The sequence below is a fragment of the Galeopterus variegatus genome, unplaced genomic scaffold (genome assembly GCF_000696425.1).
Source record: "Galeopterus variegatus unplaced genomic scaffold, G_variegatus-3.0.2 Scaffold3624, whole genome shotgun sequence".
Taxonomy (NCBI): Eukaryota; Metazoa; Chordata; class Mammalia; order Dermoptera; family Cynocephalidae; genus Galeopterus; species Galeopterus variegatus.
In genome coordinates this window covers 85177-104943 of record NW_007729735.1, presented here as the reverse complement: position 1 = coordinate 104943, position 19767 = coordinate 85177, and the positions used below count along the sequence as shown (strand labels likewise).

Here is a 19767-nt window from a genome sequence, read left to right as displayed (position 1 = left end):
CAAGAAACTTTCAAGAATTTTCAGGAGCGTTGGCTCAACAAACTGTACATGGTCAAAACTCCACAGCTGAACAGGCTGCTAAAATAATTCCAATGAGATAGCCAAAAGTATGCATAATATGTATTACATAAACACCTATTTTGTTTTTCTGATCACCGCATAATATTTTAAAGAGTAAGTTATGCATGACCCAGCAGAACTGATTACTGAAGGTTTTCTCAGCTGCCTGGAGAAATTTCAGATATACCATCTGAATCAAAAAAACCTGATTGCGACTTTGTTTGTGTGAACAATTTGACCAGAATACCTTAAGCCATATAGTATGATGATAAGTTTTTACCCAGTTTTTGCCAATACAGTGATGCAGCGTACTAAAAATGTTCTAACCACACACACTTACCTGATTAAAGATGTCAGGTCAAGATGATGTCCGCCATCTAATCCATCTAATCCTGTGCAAGAGCAAAGACTTTTATAGAGTTGTATGAGTGCTTCACTAACGTATTTTATCCCATTGGCCAGAGAAAGGACAATCTATTGGAAACAGCAAACCTGTATCATTAAACCCTTAAGAAATGAAGAAGCAATAATAGGCAGAAATGTGTGTATATTTGTGTTGTGTATTCTCCAACACACAGATGATGTTAAAGGTAACTGACTTTTCTCCCAGTAAAATTGCAATATCTAATTATTCTTACAGAATACTGAAACCTGAAAAAAATGTTTAAGGAAATAACTATTGCTTTTCTGTATAGTGATTTTGTGCATATGCATCCACTAATATATCAAAATCTAATTCGATTCAAACTACAGATGATTAATAAGTTCATGACATTTTCATATTTGCCTTTGCCTCATTAGATAAAATCATACATGTAACTAACAGTCATGTTGTATTTAATAGATTGAAATAGGCATTTTTAAAAAGCTGTCTTAGAACATGGACTTTATAAGCTCCAAATTATATGAAGTTAGGAATTTTTGACTTGAACTTGGTGAGGACCTGTGTAATTGATACACAACACACTGGCCAATTTTGGGAATAATCTGGTTAACCTTTCCTTGGTTTTACCAGGAAACAATATAATAGAAATGTGTCCGAGTCTGGTGAAAAAAACAGAATAACATTCTCAATAAATACGAATTCTGGTAGCAGTGATGTCTTAACTGTTATCTTTCTTCTTTGTCCGCTTAAATGAATTGATTAGTACCACATAGAATAATGCATTATGATGCTAACTAAGTTTCTGGAATTTGCTGTTTTGAGAGTGAAATGTAAATGAATAAAAAGTAAACAGACCCTTGCATATTTAAGCAAGACCTATAAGGAATACAGTATTAAAGGAATCAAAAGTACATTTTTACCTATGGACTTTTAGGAATTGGGTATCACTCAATTTTATCTTAAATCTGAATTCCAGCAGAATTTTCAGTCCAGCAGAATTTTTAATCGGCTCTGTTAGAACTGTTGGACACAGGGAAGGTAAAACTTAAGCACAACATAAGCCAGCCATGGAGGGGCCTCTTAGTTCTCTATATAGATCCTCCGTGTACTGACTGCATCAGTGAATGAGACCACTAGACATACCAGGAACAGGTGCTTGTCATCTCCATACCAATCGACTTAATTGTGTATATGACATTTAAGTCCATAAACATACTTCAGTCAATCTTTTAAACACATAGGCTTACAGGCTTGGTCAGTTTTTGATTTATGTGGTAAATGTCAGTTCTTAAGCCATCCAGGGAACTCTACAATTCAGTTGAATTTAAATACAACCTAGGAGAGAAAGTGAAACATATGATACATTTAAAACCTGCTTTATATAGCATTTCTAAAAGTCTTAAACAGTATTAAATTTTCAGCCAAAAACGTTTCTAGAAAACATTTAAATTTGGATAGCTAGAATTCTCTGATCTAGACCTGTGAATTTATTAAAAAGTTTCCTTTACTCTTTGGCTCAGAATGAGAGGAAAAAGTAATGTAGGATTATTATAGTAAGGGGCCCAGAAAAATGAAAGAGCTGGGCCAGAAAAACTCCTTTTTCTTTTTTCTTATAGAATATTGTATATTCAATGGTATTACTGCCCAAGAATAAGTGAGCCAGTGTCAGCAGTCCACAGAATCTTGATTTTTCCATGTCCCTGTGATCATATAAAATGTGCTATTTTTAAAAACTGTAATATTGACATTTTAAACTCACAGTATTTGCGATTCATAAAAAAATTTTGTCATGAAATGAAAATATTCTATGAAGGTATGAGTATATACTCAAGATCTTTTTACATTTATTATTCATGTAAATTATCCATTAAAATGTCTTGTGCCTAGTTTGTATCAACAAAACCTAACTACAAAAGACCCCACTATAAGATTAAATTACACAATAGTTAATTATTAAATAATTTACTCTTAACTTCTCCCTCATTTTTATTACAGATATTTGAAAGATCTACCTTGGAAGCCACATGGTAGATGGTGTAGCTCTCATATTCTTCAAAGAATTTTCAAAACACTTCCACTACTTGACGTTACCATTGAAATTATCATTAGCAAAAAACACTCTGGACACAGAATGAATATGCAAGCCAAGTACTGGGAGAAAATCAGAATATGTGTATCTGACAAAGGATTTATATTCAGAATATACAAAGCACTTCTATAATTTCAATAAGAAAACCACTTAAAATCGGTACAGAGCACAAAATAAATATACTTTGGGATAAATAATACATTTCTAAACATTTAGAAATAAATCAAGTGACTTGAAGAAAATCTGTGATTGATTAATTTTTTTTGTAGCTATAACATGACTGTTGCAAGTGGATCCTGTTCCTCCGTGGTATTTCTTGAATCTAAACCGTCCAAGAGGACAATTATTTCACAAGGGTGTACTCTTTTTTTTGTTCTGTTTTTTTGGCTATCTTTAATTAAAAGTTCCAGGATCAACATAAGGATAAGCAAGGAATTCCCCCAGTTTGTTGCCTTCTGAATCATAGTGGAGCATTCGGAAGCAAACATCACAAAAGAAGCATGGGTCTTCTGGTGCAAAACTGTCATTGTTTGTCACCCATCTGTAGTTTTTAAAAAAGATGTATATACCATTAAAAGCAAGTTTTTCATGATATAACATGTAAGTTATCACCGGTAGTAATATATAAACATAACATTCCCACAATTGGCTTATCAGTCTACATTATTAATACATTATAATCCTTTATATAATTTTGTATACATAGATACAGACATATCATACTATCAATACTCTGCAAACGCAAAAGGGTATCTAATACCAAGAAACACTGCAGAATGCTGTTTCTTTGCAAGACTTCCCATTAAAGGTAATTACAGAAGATATAAATTTGTACTTGAGAGCATCGTACATTTGCCCTGACACATTATCCCTTCATGTAATTCAGTCATGAACATAGTCATGTTTTTCTAACAGGCCATCTGGAAAAACCATCAAATTGAATGCTAAGGACCAGACACTTGCTTAACTTATCTTTTTAACTGGTAAATTTGTAGTGGTCAGTTTGAAAACTCCAACTGTTTTACCTAAAATTCAGGATAAAATGTTACCAGTGTAGAGTGTATACAAATGGGAGTATGGGCAACATTCAACTGAGACTGTTTTTGGCCTGGGATGTTACTCATCACAGTAAAATGAAAATACTATTTTTTAGTCTATTTGAATTCTGCATCGTGTGGAATGTTTGCTTTTAAAATTCTCTTTCATTTTTGATACTGATTTATCATGACTTTGTATTGATCTTTTAGAAAAATATATTGTAATGGGGAACTCAGAACAAATGGAAGATACTAAATTCTTCCCTATTCCTGAGTGGTTTTCAAACTTTTTTGACTCTGAACTCAGAACAAATGGAAGATACTAAATTCTTCCCTATTCCTGAGTGGTTTTCAAACTTTTTTTGACTCTGACTCACAGTAAGAAACACTTTATAATGTAAACATGCAGAATCACATAAAGCAAAAACTTTATAAAACCATATTTTGACTTTACTCTATGCAATATGCTGTGATGTTTTCTCACTGAAGAAAAGCTGTGGAGTGAAGCTAATTTTGTAAACTACAGATGCTTAAAAATACTAGTTTTAACCCACTAAACTGATTTTGCGGCACTTCCCTACTAAAAACTCTTCATACTATTTACAACCCGAAATCCAAGTCCTTAGATCGAAAATAGAAAACTGAAATACAAAAATATTGAACTTTGAAAACCAATACTTCTCAAAAAAAAAAAAAAGTATCACTCACCTAGCTGTGTACATTTTACAAACAAAACATTTTCTGGTCCATAGCCAGTGCTTCTTTATAAGAAGGGGATAAAGTGTCTTATCCAAGCAGTCATCATGATGCACAAGCCTTTTGTACATGAGAAAATAAATGAAGATATTAAAGTGTATATTTTTATGATCTGTAAAGAATTAAATATATCTGTACCTCAACATTAGGAACACAGAAGACATATTTTCCAATTTTTGCTTACAGAAGATTTAGGTACACTGATTTTTTACGTCAGGTTTGACCAAATGGTGTTTTATAAGATACTTTCTCCAAAAGAGCATTTGTGGATTGAACAACGTTTTCTTTCCCATAAGACCTCCCAAATCCATTTATGGTCATGTGCACTGTGATCCTCTAAAAGGGAACTGGCAGCATTTCTTAATCCTTGCTTTCTTGACACTAGTTCCTTTTTATGGAACATAGTTTGGGCAAGGCTACTCAGTGATATTTTATCTTTATTTATTGTCCCCTTTATTAAAATCCATATCTGGCTCCTGGTAGTATGAATTAGTAGGATCTTGGTTTTAGGTACCAGAATCATGGAACTTTTAAGAAATTATAAGTGGAAGTTAGTCTCCACTCTGCCACTCATCAGCTACATGGCTCAGGTAAACACCTAAAAACATGAAGGCTCAGATTCCTCATCTGAAAAATGAAAGGACTGAACAGGATTACTCTAAAGGTCCCTGAAAATTCTAAAATTCGATTTTTTTGTTTTTATTTTTTCAGTAAAGGGTAGCAATGTATTAAACTTCGCCATTAGAAAGCGATTAAACTTTTGATAGTTGGTACTGTGGAATGACACAGAATGATTAAATCCACCTGTAAAAAGAAAATGAGTTCTCAGCAAAGTCCCACATTGCTCTCTCTTAAGTGTTAGTTGCTTTTTCTCTAGCATTGAAACATCATTGTTTCTTTTGCTGACCACTGCATCAAGATGCTGCCTTGAGTTTAAGGGCCACGTTTTATACTTCAGCCCCGGAATGACAGTTTACAGCAATATGCCTAAACTACAAGAAACAAGGCCATCAGAGAATAGTGGATTGTCTTCCATCTTATATTTATTATGAAGCAGGCACATTCCCCCTCATTTGAGTGGAAAAGCAGGCAGAATAACTTATATAAAATTTTAATGACATTATCAAAGACATTAAATACTATCAAGTACTATTTAATATAATAGTCACATAAATCTGAGGTTTAGAAGCTCTCCTGGCTCTTGCCTTGCTATTCTTCCCTAAGGGCAGCTGTTTTCCATTCTTAACAGTTTCTTTAGAATTCAGCTCAACTTCCCTCTATAGAACTATGAAGGTACTTCAAAAAGTTTGTGAAAAAATGAAATTAAAAGATAATATGAATTTTTCCATGAAGTTTCTGAAAACCCCTCTACTATATAACCTTTGGTTAAATAGATATTTAATGTTTAAATTATGACGAATTAATACTACTTCCACAAAGGCCCCACAACTGACTACACATTCCTTTTATTGTATAACATTTTGTTTTCCAGCTACTAATTCTCTCCTGTTCACATCTGCTTAATTTTCAATGTACCTATCACTAATTCAGTTACCAATTTTCTTTCTTTCTTTTTTTTTTTTTTTTGTGACCGGCAACGGGATCGCAACCCTCGGCGTTTGCTCCTGCACCTCGCTCAGCCAGTGAGCGGGAACGGTCTGTATGTGGGATCCGAACCCTTGGCGGGAGCGCCGCTGCGCTTCCCAAGCAGCGCACTGTAGCAGTGCGCCACTGGGCCGGCCCTCAGTTACCAATTTTCTTACAGAAAAAAATGGTCTCTCAGAAAGCCTCAAACTAGCAATAAAGTAGGGTGTATTTCTACATATTGGTCCTTCTTAAACTAAGATTTCCTAAATAAGAGGAAATGAATAGCCTTATTCATGAAGAATAGAGATATCAGCTATATGAAACGTATAACAAATCCCAAATCTCATTTCAGACTATTACAGCTCCTTCCCAATATAAATCTTTATCAAAGCATTAAGACTTCACCTTTGTCAAATACTGGAATTACTCCTCTCTTCCCCCAGTTACCTTTTCTCTCCTTCAGATTTTGGCAAAAAGAAACCTAAAAATATAACTGCAAATGTGCAAAACAAAGGGCCTGTATGTTATACAAAATAGATGCCTACTACTTGAATTACAGCTGTTTAATATACAAAGGGGATATTTTAAAAAGTATTTACAGATCGAATAAATAGTAAAGGATTTTTAAATTTTCCAAAAAATGAACAATAGAGGATGCAAATGGATGCAAAGAGTTGTTCAATGCATGGAAAGCAGACACTTATTTTTGCTGTTCCCAAGCCAAGATGCATTACTTTAATTCCTCTTATAATTTTTTAAAAACTATCTGTGAGGGGCTGGCTGGTTAGCTCAGTTGGTTAGAGCATGGTGCTGATAACACCAAGATCCAGGGTTCAATCCCTGTACTGGGCAGCCAACAAAACAAAACAACAAAACTATCTGTGCTTTTTATACTATTAGGTAAACAGAAGAAAAGCAGAATAACAAAATGTTCTGAGTGCTGCCACCTACCTTATGTCAGTAATGACAACAACATGTTCACAGTCACCCTGGTGACAGTATAAGTAAGGAAAACCCAGTTTAATATACAAGTCATTGAAGGTGAAATCTTCCATTCTAGCAGTCTGAAACTTGCCATAGCCTCTATCACGGGCCTCTGACCACTCAATGATAGTTCTGAAGGGGGGAAAAAGGCAAGAATATATCATTGCTCCACAAAAACTTAAAAATTAAAGAAAAGGGTTTGTGACTGTAGTATTTCACATAACCTGGCTCACCCAATTAACTTCATCTTGAGATGAAGACCACAGTGGCTGACACATGTTGGAATTAGGAACACCTAACTTTCCTTCATATAATTAGAGCAGCAGTTCTCTAAGTGTGGTCCCTGAGGTCAAAATTATCTTCACAATGATACTAAGATTTTCTGCCCTTTTCACCTCTTAGCCTCTCATAAGTAATTGAGCAGTTTTCTGGAGGTTACATGATGTGTATCACTTCAGCTTGAATAGAAAATGTATAACAATGCTATTCTCACAATTTTATTTTGAAAAATAGGTATTTTTCACAAAAATGCTGACATGCAATAAGATTACTTAATATTTTAAATATTCCTTAGTTTCAATGTCCAATATGGTAAATATTGATAGCGATAACTCACATAAGCATTAGCTCTTTGGGGCCCTCAATTATTTACACTATAAAGGAGAGCTAAGACCAACAAGTATGAGAACTGTTACATTAGAATATAAATAAAAAATCGCTATAATGAAAGAGAATTGATATAAACATTCAGAAAAAATTTACAGGTATACTCTAATTGCTAGGACACTCATGATAAGAGTATGGTCTCATTAAAATATTAGATATGGATTTTTCATATGTACTTAAGGAACATAATATATGCATACATCCATTCACCCAGGACAAATAACAGTATATATTAGACAAGCAGAAGAAAACAGTGAAAGATTAATTCACCACTATCACTTAAATATGAAGACGGATTAATAAAATGTTCTAGTGGGATTTAATTTTTTTAGACGCATGTAATGCTCAATACAAGATTTGTAAAACTTCCTTGGCAAAGATACTTAACAGACCAATAAAAGAGTGCTTGCTTTGGCAATGTATATACTAAAATTGTAATGATACAGAGAAGATTTGTATCTCATGAATATTCATAATAATAATAAAAAAATAAACAGACCAATAAAAGAATTGGTGGAAATACCACTATTTTTGAGAACTAGAAATAAGAAAGACTTTGAGAAGATTTTTGGAAACTATACCTGCTCAAATCTCTACATTCTGGATATCTTTTATCATTGTAAAATGTTCCTTCAAAATAAAAGAAGGCTGATTTGTATAGGTCCTACAAGAAAACAGATGATATTGAGAGAAAGCCTATTATTAACGATTATGAAATTGCTCTAAGTATTACTAGAAAATATCACTAGTTTTGATTTAAATTTATATATTCTCCTGAGATTCATGAAAGGAACTCAATTAGAAATCAAACTTCAAGGACTGGATTGTGGCTCACTCGGGAGGGTGTGGTGTTGAAAACACCAAGGCCGTGGGTTCAGATCCCTGTGTAAGGATGGCCGGTTAGCTTACTTGGGAGAGCACGGTGCTGACAACACCAAGTCAGGGGTTAGGATCCCCTTGTTGGTCATCTTTAAAAAAATAATAATAAAAAGAAATCAAGCTTCAATATTATTTTATTATATGCATACATAGCACTGACAGTTATTTTGGATACTAGAAGTAAAAACTAAACGAAGTCATATCATTGATGTTCCCCCAGTGATAACAATGATCATTGAGTTATGTTTCTCTGGCATTTTTTTTTTTTTTTTTTTGTATTTTTAATGTGTTTTTACAAAAATCCTCTCTCTATATTTTCAGCAGCTCTTAGGCAAACAGAATGTGAATTTCTATTCTTACTCAAGCAATCTTGCCCCTGGTACCATAATAGTTGCACAACTGGTCTGAACCCTTAGGTTTCTTAACTTCTATTTTACAATAATTTTTCATCAAAAAGGTTGCTCTTAATCCTGACTGCATAATAGAATCACAAAAACACCAAAGACCAAGATTCACCTCAGACTCATTAAATAAGAATCTTTGAGTCGCAACCCTCAGTGTCGCCCCCGTACCGGACCGGGACCAGCAACGGGATCGCAGCCCTCGGTGTTGCTCCCGTGCCTCGCTCAGCCAGTGAGCGGGAAACGGTCTGCACGTGGGATCCGAACCCTCGGTGGGAGCGCCGCCGCGCTTCCCAAGCGGCGCACTATAGCAGTGCGCCACCGGGCCGGCCCTAGACATAAGGTTTTGAGAAAGATTTAAATACACTGGCCCAAGACTCCTAGTCCTATCACAAAGAAAATTAATCAAAGAAAGTATTTTATTCAAAAGTTCGAAGGTCCTGCTTATTGGTTGGAATAGATTCTCATTTCCTCAGCTACAAGAGCTGCAACTCCCTAATTTGCTCCATGATTGTCAGTGGGATACATCTAAATATATTCCTGTCTAAAAGCATTAGAACTCAAGGACTTATTTTCAATTTTGTTTGGTGTGACAATGGCATGTGGAGAACAGATGAAACAATTCTGGCAAAACACAGAATTGCTGAAGGTGGGTAATGAGTACCCATTCATTATACTATTCTCTTTCTTGTCTGTATGTTTGAAATTTTCCAAGATAGAACTTAAAAAAAAAAAAAAAAAAGTCATAAAATACAAACGATCAATGAAATTGAAATCTTTCTGAGGGCCAAAAAAAGTTAGCGTCAGCAAAATCTCACTTATTTATATGCATTCACCTTTCTAAAACACAGCTAGAGAACCAGGAAGCAAACGAAACAGGTTTCTGAACAAAGATTCCACAAAGTCCATGTGTTAGAAGCTTGCTGGTGTATTTTAATCAGAGCATTGCTCAAGGTTTCATTCAGCACCTGTTCACCAAGTAAAGAAAAGGATAGGGAGAGACATCTAAAGCCAGGCATAATGCGAGCAACACAGCAAAGAAGAAATAACGTGAGGCTTTGAAGGAGAAATGACATGGATCTGAATCCAGCCTCCATCACTGCTTACTGAACATCTTTTTCTAATCTGTAAAATAGGGATAATTGTTTCCAAAGATCTCATACATTTGGCACATGGTAAGTGCTTAATAATAAGAGGTTATTTTAGTAGATGGAAGAAGCAGAAACAATATCACAGTCGATGTGCAAGTAATTAAGAAATAAGACTGGGTCATTTAGTTCCTGCTTAGAAAATTTCTGAAGGCATCAGCACCAATGTTCAAACACAATAAATTGACCAAGACTGGTTAAAAACATTGTCCAGGGTTTCCAGGAGGTAAGACCATTTCCCAGATCTTACTCAAAGTGCTTTGAGCAATTACGACATGGTTGGAATGAAGAAGGTAAATTCAGATTTTTCTTATTAAATTATCTAATTACTTTATAGTTACACCTTATTTTTTAATTTTTATTTCTTGGTAGGGTTAAAAAGGTTTGCAGAAGATTGCTGCTTTTCCTTAAAAGAAAAGATAAATCTCATATTTCCTGGACTGTATAAAGCCTTGAAATTCCACTTTTTATCCTAAACCACTTAGGTGGCAAGCCAGAACATACAAGAACATACATATCTTTTTTTTTTTTTTTTTTTAAAGATGACCGTAAGGGGATCATAACCCTTGACTTGTTGTTGTCAGCACTTTTATCCTAAACCACTTAGGTGGCAAGCCAGAACATACAAGAACATACATATCTTTTTTTTTAAAGATGACCGTAAGGGGATCATAACCCTTGACTTGTTGTTGTCAGCACCGCGCTCTCCCAAGTGAGCTAACCGGCCATCTGTATATAGGGATCCAAACCCATGGCCTTGGTGTTATCAGCACCACAGTCTCCCAAGTGAGCCACGGACCGGCCAGAACATACATATCTTAAAACCATTTTTAGTATAACTCAAAAAACATTTCAGTGTAATCTATGTGTGAGCCACGATGTTAGTCTCCATGCCAGTCCCCAGAAAGGCCGGAACACAGTCAGCCTGTGGGGCACACAGACACATACCGAACATTATTAGCATATTCTAACATGCACTATAATGAACAAACAAAAAGGTGCCAGAGTGGCAAAGAGAGGATAGTCAGGAAAAATTTTGTGTAATAGGTAAGTTTTGAGAAGGGCTTGGAAACATGAGTATGAACCCACCAGATGGATGGAGGGAGGAAAGGGCTTCCTACCATGGTCAAGCACTCAGAAGCATGAAAAAGTATGGTACACTTAAGGAAGACAGGCAAATTCATCGTGGCTGAAGCACAAGGTATAAAGAGGTAGGAGGAGTTGCATGGAAAACTAATGTGGGAATCACCATTGTAAAAGGGTTTATATTGTCAGCCTAAGAAGAAAAAGAAGAACTAACGTAAAACCTAAGTTATACCAACATTTATCTGCCTGGTGGAATGGGAACCAGCAAAAACAGAGACTGTGTTGGTTCTTGTCCAAACTCTATCTCCATTCTACTTGTTCCAAATATCTTTTTATTTATCTACAGGAGATGCTGCCCCTCTCCTGAAGTGAGACAGTAAATCTAGGGACTTCTGCCAGAGTTGCACCAGGTAAAAGAATTAATTCAATCTTGCCCAACACTGACATTGGAAAGGAAGGAACAAGGCCTTTCTGCTTTACTAGGTAAGCAATCCCTTCCGAAAACTCTGTGGGTAGCCAGTCTACCACTTTGCCCCTTTTCATACTTATTCAATGGGCACATAGGGTTTTTCTGTCGTTCTGAGAGCGCCGTACTGGGAAACACGAGCAAGGACCAACTTCATATGCTATCTCCCTGTTGGTATTGGTCCTTGGACTGACAGGTCCTTCTATGAGCAGTGAAAGGTGAAGAATGGGTGCTAACTGTTGAGGCTCTCGGGTAGACTCCAACCTTTTGCTGGGGGCAGTTATGACAGACTTAACTCCTACAGAGTTCAAAACAAAAGGGTACAGCAAAATCAAATGCTACAGCAAGGTCAAGGTGCATGAAAATAGAAAAGACCAATTGCTTAGACAATTAAGTGGCTGCTATTACCTCAGAAGGAAGAGCATCCAGAGAATGGTTGAGAAATAAATGAGAGGTGAAGAAATCAAAACAGACTATAGCCTCCTCTTTGGAAAAGTTCTGACAATAAAGGGAAGAAAAAAGGGCAGTAGCTTGATAAAATCGCATAGAAGAAGAAAGCATTTACTGGAATGTTTATGAGCCTGCTAGACTAATCACTATTTCCTTATCTTTTCCTTTTGTTTTATGAGGGGGAAAAAAATCACCTTACTTTGCTGATGTGCTCAGGGGCTTGGTCAGGAGTGTTGCTGAATTCTCCACCAATCTGGAGGTCACTGACACAGCAAATTGAATCCCTCAGTTCTGTGAGCTTTTGACTACCCAATACCAGCATTGTCTGGTATGGTTTGTGTTCTTTGTGCTAAAAGTTAAACAGTAAATAAATAAGTGTCCATCAGAGACAATTCAATTAGACCACAAATCCTGTCATAACCAGATCTAAATTATTAGTTATCTTAATTTGAATTATACCCATAACTTGGTTTTCTGTGTTTTCTTAGATTCTGTACTTATCTATTTCACATCCATTAATTACAGGGGCAAACTAATATCAAAGTTGATTACATCATCACTGCAATCCAGAACCCATACTCTGAAATGATCTCCTTTAACTCTCACACACCTAGCCAATATTTCCCCTGGTACCCAATCAACCTAAATCCACCCAGGGCCAGGTACCAAACCACATGGGACAGCCCCTATACCAGAAAGGTGGCTAGAATTATTCAAACTAGCCAATCCTAAGTTGTTTACCCTGTCCTTTCCTGCCTTTCCCACAGAGACCCCAATAAAGACTGGTCTATGCTCTCCCCTCTCTCCTTTCTACCTCCTGACCAAGACTAGTGCTTCCCCTCTGTGGCCCCACATGGAGGGGCACGCCCCCTCCTTGCAGGAAATATAAGTAAAAAAAATCTTCTTTCAATGACATTGGTCTCTCTGTGTCATCCCTTGGCCACCACCATAAATTAAAATCCCATGGGTACAACTGAGATACTTGGCAACAGAACTTTTCTAGTTTAAGTTTAAAGTTTATAGTCAAGATGCTACTAAACTGACATTAGCATTAAGAATTTTAGAATACAACTTCTTCTAGCAGCACTGTCTTTTAAAATTTCCTGGTAGTTACCTCACTGAAGTCAGGCAATCTATACCCTGTTCTCAGGTTATAAACCCAAAGGTTCATTTTTTGGTTTTGTTTCTTTTAGATCGGTAATTTGAGATCTTAATCAAATAAGGTAATTAGTACTAACTTCATCCCAGATGCTTCAATAAAAATCTATTTATTTATAAGATCAATTTATCTTATATTTCATTTAAGCCTCATCAGAATTTATGACACATCTATTTGGGAAATTAAGAATACATACATATACATACAGGATAGAGTTCTTTTTATTAGACTCCCAAGAAATTCCTGGATACCCCTGACTTACTAATTTTCATCAGTGAAGAGCTGTCTTTAGTTAATTCAATAACTTTCCAAGTATTCCATATTAGTGAACAAAAATCACTCCACTCCTCCACCAGCCATCTATTTTGCCAAAAACCCTCAAGATTTCATAGAATTAGAATCACTGTAATAACTGGAAAGTTATCTACAAACTACATCCCTGTATGAATGCACTACAATTTATTTAATAAATTCTTTACTAATTTGTCTTTAAAATTATCATTTTGGGATTATATATGTACTTTCAGTTGCTTTGGTACAGAAATCAGGTATACATTCCAATACTGTAACTGTAATCTTATTGACAGAGAAATTGTTAGAAATTTGACCTTATTTCCAATATTCCTTATTAAAACAAGGAACCCCAAAACACAGACTGTCAGCTCTAAAAATAAGATGTCAGACAGACAGCACATGCTTGCATTTCTTTTGAATCCTAAAGAACATTACTCCTCAAATAATTAAACCTTTTGACAAAAGTCACTCATATTATCCGAAAAATCCAAAAGATTTTACTACTGACCTTATTAAATATAACAGGGTACAGGATGTTCACAGATAGGATAAGCTCCCCTTCTTCAATCGTGTCTGCTGGATTTTCTGGTTTTTTTCCTATGGCATGTGACTCCTGAAGAAAAAGAGACCTTGACATCAGACACAGTAATTCAGATAAGAGGCAGTGTGGCACAAAGACTATCAGCAAGGGCTTGAGGCAGACAGCCCTGGGTGTGACACCTAATTCTACTTCAAAAAAATTTGTTAAAACCTCTCTAAGCTCCAGCTTCATCTTCTGTAAAAAAGTAGAAAATACTTATTTTACAGAATTCTTGCTGGGAATGTGTACATAAAGCATCTAGTAAGATGTCTGGCAGTAAGTGCTTAGTGATTGATGATAAAACAGGAATATCAACTAATCTTGGTGTAACACTGACATTTCTAGTTATTAACACTTTTTTACATACTTTATCTAATATTCTTACGAAAGCTATTTTACAGATATTCAGTGATTTACCCAAGGTCACATCAGAGATTTAGGATGCAAATACAGACCTGTTTGGCTTGACACCCCTTGCTTTTTATAACATTGCCCCATCTTTAATATATCATATATTATTATTTTTATTTATATTATTTATTTTATCTAATATATTATATTATCTTCTATAGCTTAATAACTATAAAATAGGGGCCACTAGGATGTACTGGTTGAGAAGATGCAAGACGTTTTAAAAATAAGTGGGAGTAATGTCACACAAAATGGCAGAGTAGAGAGCTCTAGAGGTCAGTCCCTCTACTGAAGCAACCACTAAGCTGGAAAAAGACTGGAATCACTATTTTGGAACTCTGAAACCTAATCAGACACCAACCAGGGGAGTGTCTGATGAAAGGAGAAGCTGCTGATCTTTTTGTAAGTAAGCAACATGCACAAACCAACTACCATCCCCATTCTTCAACCCCACGGCAGATGTGGAGATAGCAGCCCAAGTTCCTAGAACAGCTGGCTGGTGCCAGGGCAGGCAGCAGAAGCCCTGTCCTCCAAAAATTGTGTGCTGTGTGTTTTGGTTGATCTGGTGATGCCCTAAGGGCCCAGCTCAGATGCCTGCCTTGGTTTTGGCTCTCTTGGTATCAGTGGCTTTCCCCAGCAGTATCTACTGGAAGATTTAGAGAGGGGTCTTATTTTCTTTTTGAAGCCAGACATTTAAGGAAATCTTTGCCAGGTCAATGACTGGCTGCAGAGTTTTGGCTCTCTTGGTATCAGTGGCTTTCCCCAGCAGTATCTACTGGAAGATTTAGAGAGGTGTCTTATTTTCTTTTTGAAGCCAGACATTTAAGGAAATCTTTGCCAGGTCAATGACTGGCTGCAGAGATGATGGAAAAGAAACATCAGTGACCACACACAGCAAGCAATATACATGCTGCAAAAATAGTTTGGAAAAGTCATAGGCAGCTCCAGCCCTCAACAAGAAAAACAAACTCAAAATGACCAGTTCTCAAGAAAAACTTATAAAATACATGAAACAGGAAAATAAGAATTTGACAGGAACCAAAAATGAGGAAGCCCAGAAATTGTAATTACTAGTCAAAGATGTTAGTTAATTATTCCTACAGGCAATAGCTAGATTCACATATAAGTAAAAGTCCACTTAACCAAAAAAAAAGAAAAAAGAAAAAGATGTTAAATCGACTGTGTTAAATGTGCTCAGTGAGTTAAAGGAAACCACAGACAAATAACTAAAGGAAATCAGGTTCCTCAACAAGATTAACAGCAGATTTCTCATTAGAAATCATTGAGGGGAAAAATCAATGGGATCACATACGTAAAACCATGAAAGAAAAAACTATCAACCAAGAATTTTGTATTAAGCAAAACTATCCTTCAGGAATGAAGAAGAAATTAAGATATCTTCAAATAAACAAAAGCTGAGGAAGTTCACTACATAGACCTGTCCTATAGAAATGCTAAAAAAAAAAAAAAGTCCTTTACACTGAAATGAAAAGCTAACTTAAGTTACTTAAGTAGTAACAGTAACTTAAGACAGTAACTTAAGCCATAGGAGAAATAAAGAATGCCAGTAAAGGGAATTATGTAGGTAAATATAAAAGCCAGTAGTAATATACTTTTTTTAAAAAAAGAAAATGTAATTTTATTAATATTTTTTACATTCTAAGATGTTGTTGAGAGCATTCTAGAATGCTGTGGAACATTTGAGAGGGAGGGGGAGAGAGGAAAGGGGAAGGAAATGGATGGAAGGAGGAGGAAAGAGGAGGGGTGGGATTGAGGCCCATGGCTTCCCCCACATTCCCATAGTGGAGACCAGGGAGCTTCCAGCAGTGGTTTGGTCACAGTCGGGCTAGGTGCAGAAGTCAGGGGTGTGTGGCAAAAGCCCCTCGCTCCCCACCATCCCAGCTCAGGAACCCAGAGCCCTTCTTGCTGCAGCTTGGTGGTCATTGCTGGGCTGGTTGCTTATGTGTGGGGGGCATGGCCAAGGCCCTTGGCCCCCCCATCTCCCTGGCTTGGGAAAGCCTGGGGCCCTTCTTGCTGCAGCTTGGTGATCATCGCTGGGCTGGTTGCATGTGTCTGGAGGGCATGGCTGAGGCCCCCCACTGCCCAGGCTCGGGAGACCCTGGGGCACTTCCTGCAGCAGCTTGGGGGTTGCTTCCTGCAGCAGCTTGATGGTCACCACTGGGCTAGCTTCATGTATCTGGGGTGTGGCTGAGGCTTGAGGCCCCCCACCGCTCTGACTCAGGAGAGCCCAGGGCGCTTCCAGTGGCGGCTCAGTGGTTGTTGCTGGGCTGGTTGCAGGTGTCGGGGGGGGGAGGGGGGGGAGTGGCTGAGACCCTCATTCCCCCACCCTCAAGATTGGTTGGGGTGTCACTGCTGAGGCCCCTGACCCTCCCCCCTTTCTGGCTTGGTAGCCCAGGGGACTTCCAGTCCTTCTAGGTGTTATAGTTGTTCTTTGGTGAAATGAGACCTTTACTAATTAATATGAAACTCTGTCTCTGGTTGCAGGCATTTTGTTTTTTCTTTCAGTTCTGTGTTGGATTATTTGCTGTTCCCACCACTTAAACTCTGCACTAGAACTAATTTGTTGTCCTTTGCTTATTTCTAAAATGGGTAAATTTTCTGTGGCAACTGGTACTTGAGGTCTGTGGTTGAACTAAATTGCTGCTTTGCTGCTGATTCCCTAGGGAAGGCTTTTTGTGCAGCACAGGTTTTAATGGTTGACTTTATAGGTACTCCTGGCTCTCAAGAGATCCAGTGTACCTGGGTTGTGTAGAAACTCTGATCTAGGCCCAAGTCTTCTCATCAAACTGCACCCCATGCAATTCTATATTCCTGACCAGTCTCCTCAGAGTGGTCCTATGCTGATAGGGGTGCAGATCAGCTGTCCTTGCTGTGTTCCAGTGTTCTCCTGGTGGGCCCATCTCCCCCACTGCTCATGCTGCAAACACTTCCCATGGGACAGGCCATACACTGGTCCCTTGTGATGACTCAGCAGCCTCTGAGTGGCTCTTTGCCCCTATGTGGGAGCCAAGGCCCTCTTCTCCCCTGCCGCCTCCAAGCAACTTCACCCAAAGGGCATAGCTGCAGCTGTTGCTGGCGCCTGCTCCAAGTGTTCAGAAGCTCCAGCCTGGAAGCAGCTGGGACTCAAAATTGGTAAGAGCGTTTTTTTCTTTCTCTCATTGAGGCTTCTCCCACCTTCTTGCACTCTGTAGGTCTCTCCTCCTCTTCCCCTGAGCTCTAGTGTCCCCAGCTTGGCTGTTGTTGCTTTTCTATAGTTGTAAATTGGTTGATTTGTGGGAGAGAGTGACGTGGGGACCATCTATTCTGCCATCTTGACCATAAGTCTTATTATACTTTCGATTTATAACTCCTCTATTTTTCCTATACAATTCCGAATCAAATGAATAAAACAATATTTATAAATTTATCTTAATGGACACATAACATATAAAGCTGTAATCTGTGACAATAACAATATAAAGAGGGAAAGTAGGAGATGTATAGGAGCAAACTAATTGTATACTATTGAGACAAACTTGTTATTATTAAAACTAAGTTGTTATAAGTTTAAAATTTAATTGTAATCCCTAAGGTAACCACTAAGAAAGTACCCAAAATATTCAGAAAAGGAACAGGGAGAATCAAAATGGCACACCGCAAAAAAAAGGCAGTAATGGAAGAATTAAGGAATAAAAAAACATGTAAGGCATACAAATAACTAATTGGTAGAAGTAAACTCTTCCTTATCAGTAATTACTTCAAATGTAAATGGATTAAACTATCTTATAAAAAAGGCAGAGACTAGCAGACTAGATAAAAAACTTGATTCATCCATATGCTATCTACAAGAGAATCACTTCAGATACAAAGACACAAACAGGTTGAAAATAAAAGGATAGAAAAAAATATCCCATGCAAATAGTAAATAAAAGAAAGCCGGGCTGGCTATATTACTGTCAGACAAAATATACTTCAAATCAAAAAAGTTTACAGGAGACAAAGAAGTACCTTATAGATAGATGAAAGGTGCCATCCAAGAAGAAAATACACCATTACAAACAGGCAGCCAACAAGAGAACATGAAGCAAACATTGACAGAATGGAAGAAAGAAATAGACTGTACTACAACAACAATTAGAGGCTTAATATCCCACTTTCAATAATAGGTAGAACAACTGACAGAAGATTGATAAGGAAATAGAAGACTTGAACAACCATGTAAAGCAATTACACCTAACAGACACATACAGAATTCTCCATCCAACAATAACAGAATACAGATACTTCTCAAGTGCACAATGACCATTCTCCAGGATGGACCACAAAGTCTTAAATTTAAAAAGGCTTGAAATCTTAAAAAGGTTTTATGATCATAAGTGAATTATACTAGAAGTCATTACAGAAGGAAAACTGAAAACCTCACAAATATGTAAAAATGAAACAACACCACACTTAAAACAACCAATTGATCAAAGAAAAAAACACAAGGGAGGTTAAAAAATACTCTGAGACAAATGAAAACAAAAATACAATATACAAAACTTAGGAGATACAACAAAAGCAGTGGTGAGAAGGAAATTTATCCCTATAAGCCCCTACAATAAAAAAGAACAACATCTCAGTCAATTACTTAACTGTATACATTAAGGAACTAAAAAAGAACAAACTAAACCCAATGTTAGCAGAAAAAAAGAAACAGTAAAGAATAGAGCAAAAATAAGTAAAACAGAATAGAAAAAGAACATATGTAAAAAAACAATGAAAACAAAAATTGGTTCTTTAAAAATATCAAACATGGGGCCGGCCCAGTGGCGCATTGCTACAGTGCGCCGCGTGGGAGCGTGGTGGTGCTCCCGCCAAGGGTTCGGATCCCACATACAGACCGGTTCCCGCTCACTGGCTGAGTGAGGTGCGGACGCAACACCGAGGGTTGCGATCCCGTTGCCAGTCCCGGTCCGGTACAGGCGTGACACTGAGGGTTGCGATCCGTTGCCGGACACGAAAAAAGACAAAAAAGACAAAAAAAAAATCAAATATGACGAACTTCTGCCCCATTGATAAAAAAAAAACAAACAAACTCAAATGACTAAGATCAAAAATAAAAGTGGATAAACTACTGATTTTACAGAAATAAAAAGGATTACAAAAGAAAATTATTGACTATTATATGCCAACAAATTGGATAACCTAGATGAAAAGGACAAATTCCTGGAAACACACAAACTATCCAAACTAACTTAAGAAGGAACAGAAAATCTAAATAGACATACAACAAGTAAGGAGGTTGAATCAGTAATGAAAAACCTCCAACAAAAAAAGGCCCAGGACC

General features: G+C 37.0%; 1 protein-coding gene across 2 annotated transcripts in view; it reads right to left on the bottom strand.

Moving 5' to 3' along the window:
* Window positions 1-1426: 1426 nt before the first annotated feature.
* SNAPC3 (small nuclear RNA activating complex, polypeptide 3, 50kDa) overlaps window positions 1427-19767 on the bottom strand; it is a 34463-nt gene continuing 16122 nt past the window's right edge. Inside the window, exons 4-10 of one of the 2 annotated variants that reach the window (XR_551437.1) lie at window positions 13956-14060; window positions 12194-12343; window positions 8146-8228; window positions 6866-7030; window positions 4280-4387; window positions 2458-3075; window positions 1427-1780 (exon numbers count right to left, since the gene is read on the bottom strand). Coding sequence is in view for 1 of the 2 variants with exons in the window: in XM_008585585.1 (XP_008583807.1) it covers window positions 2928-3075; window positions 4280-4387; window positions 6866-7030; window positions 8146-8228; window positions 12194-12343; window positions 13956-14060 (759 nt within the window). In the remaining variant the exon portion in view is untranslated. Of the gene's footprint in view, window positions 3076-4279; window positions 4388-6865; window positions 7031-8145; window positions 8229-12193; window positions 12344-13955; window positions 14061-19767 lie in introns of both variants that reach the window. The other variant, XM_008585585.1, reaches the window with a different exon arrangement.